The 5,162-nt window shown below is 36.6% G+C and overlaps 1 protein-coding gene across 1 annotated transcript; it reads left to right on the top strand.

Moving 5' to 3' along the window:
- The first annotated feature begins 1,985 nt into the window (after positions 1-1,985).
- Positions 1,986-4,344, top strand: LOC149145571 (uncharacterized). Its single transcript, XM_089448192.1, has one exon. It carries the CDS (start codon positions 2,190-2,192, stop codon positions 3,573-3,575), a length of 1,386 nt encoding a protein of 461 aa, XP_089304318.1. The 5' UTR covers positions 1,986-2,189; the 3' UTR covers positions 3,576-4,344.
- Positions 4,345-5,162: the final 818 nt, after the last annotated feature.

Here is a 5,162-nt window from a genome sequence, read left to right on the forward strand (position 1 = left end):
GGATTAGAATTAGCATTAGCTAGAAAAGCCCTTCTTTGACTGCATGCACCACCTGTAAAACTTGGAAAATTCTACAACTGATAGTACACTCTTTAGAAGAAGTCAATGTCACATGGAAGGAAAAACTAAAAGTAGAAAATGCATGTTGATGAGAAAAATAAGAACCAAGATTGTTATTGTGTTTCTTCCTTGTTGCTTCTAAGGCCTCCTTCATTTTAATACATTTAGACCCTAGATATTATTTTTCCCACACAAGCTACAATGTCGCTTAGTTTTATTACTTTTTAACTTTGTCCCTTTGTCACCATTGGCAGGAGGATCTAGTTGAGAAGGTTTAGGACACTTGTTTTGCTTATTGTTAAAAGGATGTTGTTTCTTCAAATGCTTGGATTTATCTTTTTTTTGGGCCACTGAGGCTTTGTTATATGTAACTACAATGTTGATCACTGCGCATTAAAGAATTATAAAAATCTTCAAGATAGGGTGGTGTGTAAACAACCACTAGAGCTCATATAGTGAAGTGAAAAGTAGATACAACCAAGCTTAGCAAGAATAACATATATCAATTGCTCATCCTTCTTTTCTATGTTATTGAATTTTTTAACTTAGATAGATAATCTTCAATGTATGAGAAATCATTGAGATTTAAAATAAATTAACTTGTTTTCATGTTGAAGGGCTCAAATCTCTTTTTGTTTACCAAATACATTTTCTAGTTTTTTCCAAGTATAATATGTTTTTCAACTCCTTGAAAATGAAACCATAAATCACTAGAGATAGAAATTACCATTACTCCATGTGCTTTCTGATTTTCAATATCCATTTTGGATTTCTTCGAAACATAAATGAAAGTAATTTATTTTCTTAAAATAATCTAATGAAGTCTTTTACTTCTTAAGTACATCCACCCTATAATATTTCCATGAAGAATAATTTAAATTAGTAAATAAAAAATCACTTAGATTATGATGAATAATTTAAATTAGTAAATAAAAAATCACTTAGATTATCCATATTAAATTTGGACATAAGATGAATTCAAAAAAGAAACCAATTATCTAGATGGAAAGCTCTTTGGAAAAATAAGTAGCTTAAAAAAAAATGCTTTGGAAAATGAACTTTAATTGTCCCAATAAAAGAAAGATGGGCCAAATTCTAACCCTATAATAAAAGGACGGGGCTTCACAAATACCATCCGCTCACATAGGTTTAATTCTTACAACCTCATTCCTAGATTCTTTGGTCTAATGGTTTGACTTAGGGTGGATTTACCCATGGTTAAAAATTCTAAAAGTTGCATGCCCAACATGGGTTTTATTATTGCAACCTCATTCCTAGTTGCCTAGCTTCTTTGATCTAATAGTTTGACTTGGTGGTGGATTTACCCACGCTTAAATATTCTAGAAGATGTGGGAGGTAAGGAGGTCTTGGATTACATTAATTTAAGTAATGATGAGGAACAGAATCCCATGTTTAATGTTTAAGAACATGGGATTTTATTAATTATAATTAATAATATAATAGTATTAATATTATTGTTGACCTTGACGTGAGAGAGATATGAGTAATTTCTCTATTAAAAAAAATTCCAGACCTGCAAACCTAAACGTTCATGTATGGTTTTAACAAAAATTGAGTGGCATTAGAAGCTCACGTGGACACTATGCCTCATGGTTGGGAGACAATTCCACAGTAACTCCGCGATTTTTGTATTACTTATGATGACGTGGCAATGCCCCAACGGTATCATTTACCGGATGATTCTTTGTAGCGCTGCATCTCACTTGCCGAGGTGGCGGGATCGTGATTAGCTTCGGGAGCCAGGCTCGGAAGACCGTTGGCAGCCTGGGCAATGTGGGATTTCTCGCTCAAGCCATAATAATAGCAGAGATTTTGGGTTATGCTTTTGGCGTAATCGGGTATGAACATTAGAGCTTATTTAGCGACAAGTGGCTCCGAAATGATAAATTTAGTGATTGGTGGTTTGGTTTTTGCGTTGGGAGATGAGTAGTTGGGGTAATCGATGGCTTAGCGTGGAAGGAAAGGTTTGAGAAAAGAGTAGAAGAGCTGCTTTCATTTATGGTTTGCACGAGAAGGGGACGGAGAACCGCTGCTTTCTTCTGTAATGGTGTTTCACAGAAAGTGACATTGAATGTACACGGGAAAGCAAGGATCATTTCATTAGATTTATGGTGGGCCTTCAGTTTTCTCTAGGATTGAACAGACTCCATTGCCTATTTGAGCTTCCCTCAGTTGAGAAGATCAGGAACTGTGATGGTGTGAAGACATCTAAGTTACAGAGAGAACTTGGGCCCCATTTGGGCTTTGAGTTTGGTCAATTGAGAAACAACATTATATTTTTAGCTATGGAATTGGAGACGATTGGGGTGAATAAGTTAATGAAAGCAGCGTTAGCACTGCTACTTCTTGAAATGGTGATATGGTCGTCAGAGGCAATGCTAGACCCACTTGATTTTCTAGCTCTGCAATCCATCAGGAAAAGCCTGGACGACATGCCAGGCTCAACCTTCTTCAAGTCATGGGATTTTTCCTCCGACCCTTGCAGTTTCTCTGGAGTTTTGTGTGACGCACAGGGTGGACCAGACCGAGTTGTGGCACTCAATCTAGGCGATGCATCTGCAGGTGCTGCAGGGCTCACAGGCAAGCTGGATGGGGCTCTCGGCTGTCTTTCGTCCCTGGAAGAGCTCACATTAGTCCCAGGTTTCGTTGCAGGGCCGATACCACAGACTCTGGGGCAGTGCAAGGAGCTCCGGTTTGTGGGCATGAGCAAAAACTTACTATCAGGTACTATTCCTCCCTGCTTCGGTGCTTTGCAGAAGTTGTGGACATTGGACTTGAGCTTTAATCAGCTTGTGGGTGAGATTCCCCAGGATATTGGGCAGCTGCCCATTTTGTCAATTCTCATTCTCTGTCACAACAAACTCACAGGTTCAATCCCCACCTTCATGTCCAATCTGAATCGGCTGGACCTTAAGCACAATCAGCTCTCAGGAAGCCTGCCTTCTCTACCCAATTCCCTCCATTATCTTTCCCTCTCAAACAATCAGCTCAGTGGCAACATTGAAAAGCTCTCCAGCTTACAAAGTCTCAGTGATCTTGATCTGAGCTTCAATCAGTTCAGTGGCGACATCCCTGGCATCTTGTTCAGTTTCCCTCTCACATCTCTTCAATTGCAGAGAAACTCTTTCTCTGGCACCATTGTGCCCCAAGTTCAAGTCAATATCCCAACGGTGGACCTCAGCTATAATCTCCTCACAGGTCAGGTCTCCCCCCTGCTGGCCTACGTCCGGAGTCTGTACCTCAATAATAACCATTTCACAGGGGCAGTCCCTGATGTATTCACCAACAGGCTTCTCTCTGCAGATATTCAAATCTTATACCTCCAACACAACTATCTCACTCACATCACTCTCAACCCCTCCACCTTGCTGCCCCTCACAAGCTCCCTCTGCATTCAGTATAACTGCATGCTGCTACCTGTTCAACCCCCATGTCCGTTCAAATCAGGAAAACAGAAGAAGAGGCCTACGTACCAATGCAACTCAAAGGGCTAACTAGCATTACATCAAAGGGAAAATCTTGTTTCAATGGCCTCTGCAGGCTCAAAATCCCGCAGCCTAGCAGGCCACAGCTACCCAGAAACAGCAGGCCACTCATGACAGCATTCTATTCTTTGCCAAAAGAACAGGCCATTCATGATAGCATTTTATTCTTTGCAGGTACTGAAATTAGTGTATATCCAAATTGTATATTATCTAATAATTTTGCATTCTTTTATAATATCTTTCACATCTTGAAACCTTAAAGCCATGGCAAGAACAATTATCTGGTCTGTGGGTTTGTCTGAATCTTTGCAGTGTAGCGTTGCAATTTTTCCTCTTTTATGTGCAGAGAAGTAACCCACATGGCAGAGAGGGAACATAGGGAATCATGATGATGAAGGAAATAAAATGAGCTAGAACTGTTTGGGGTTATGGATGACTGTATTTGCTTCATGGTGAATGCATGACTCATAATAAATTTAAGCTTTGTAGGTCAACTTGGACACGGTTATGAGGAGTGAGTGATTTATGGATAAATGCACAATGTTGGTATCTTCCATAATCCACATCTGATATCTTGATGTAGAATGCATTATTGCACACAAAATAAAGATAACTTTGTAGAGCAGTTTGAAGAAGAATGGCTTGTTTACTAATAAATGCAGTGTAAAATGGCTGGTTTATGAGTAAATGCACATCTCATATCTTGCTGTAGAATGCATGATTGCACACAGAATAAATATAACTTTGTAAATCAGTTTGAAGAAGAAGGCTCTTGAAGAATGGCTTGTTTATTAATAAATGCAGTGTAGAATGGCTGGTTTATGAGTAAATGCATGGTATAGAAGGGCTGGTTTATAAAAAAATGCATATTGTTTTATGGATTTTTAATGGTTTGATTTTATAATTTATTTAGGTTAATATTTTTTATAATAATATTTATTTAATTTTAAAATTTCCTTAAAATTAGATACTAAAATTGATATATAAAATGTTGTTTTACAATTTAGTATAAAGAATTTCTATTTCAAAATTTATTTTTGAAAATAATAAAAAATAAAGAAATATATAATATGAATAGGTTGTGTAATTCACATTTGGTATTTTAGTGGAGAACGTATCTACAGTTTTGACATAATGAAAAACATGCTATATTCAGAATAATTGTGTTATTTTTCATTTCAAATAAATTGTGTTATTTTTCATTTCAAATTTATCCGTTTACTGATTTGGCTTATTTGTTGTTCATAAATATATTTAATTTTTTTATAAAGTTAGGCATTTTTTTATTAAGTAGTAAAAGATTACCTAATATAAAATGTGTAATTATTATTTTGTTTGAAAAGAAACCAACAAGACTAGTAGAAATTCAAAAGTTTGAGATTATTAAAGATCTGTCAAATAACAAAATAATAAGATACAATTGACTTTGCTAGACTATTACATATGATTGATTTACAAGATAGCAAATACTAGAAAAGATAAAGACAAACACAAAATCATTGTAAACCATAATTGTACCTAGGGTGGGACACAACATGGAGTCGGCAAAGAAGTCACTAAGGGCAGTCGAAAATGCCTTCAATTTGACAACAAAAT

Source organism: Pinus tabuliformis, chromosome X, assembly GCF_031772625.1.
Source record: "Pinus tabuliformis cultivar Carrire ecotype Pingquan chromosome X, CPIR1, whole genome shotgun sequence".
NCBI lineage: Eukaryota > Viridiplantae > Streptophyta > Pinopsida > Pinales > Pinaceae > Pinus > Pinus tabuliformis.

Bases quoted from the DNA above. Each gene is read 5' to 3' on its own strand.
- LOC149145571 (XM_089448192.1), top strand. From the start codon at position 2,190: ATGGTGGGCCTTCAGTTTTCTCTAGGATTGAACAGACTCCATTGCCTA.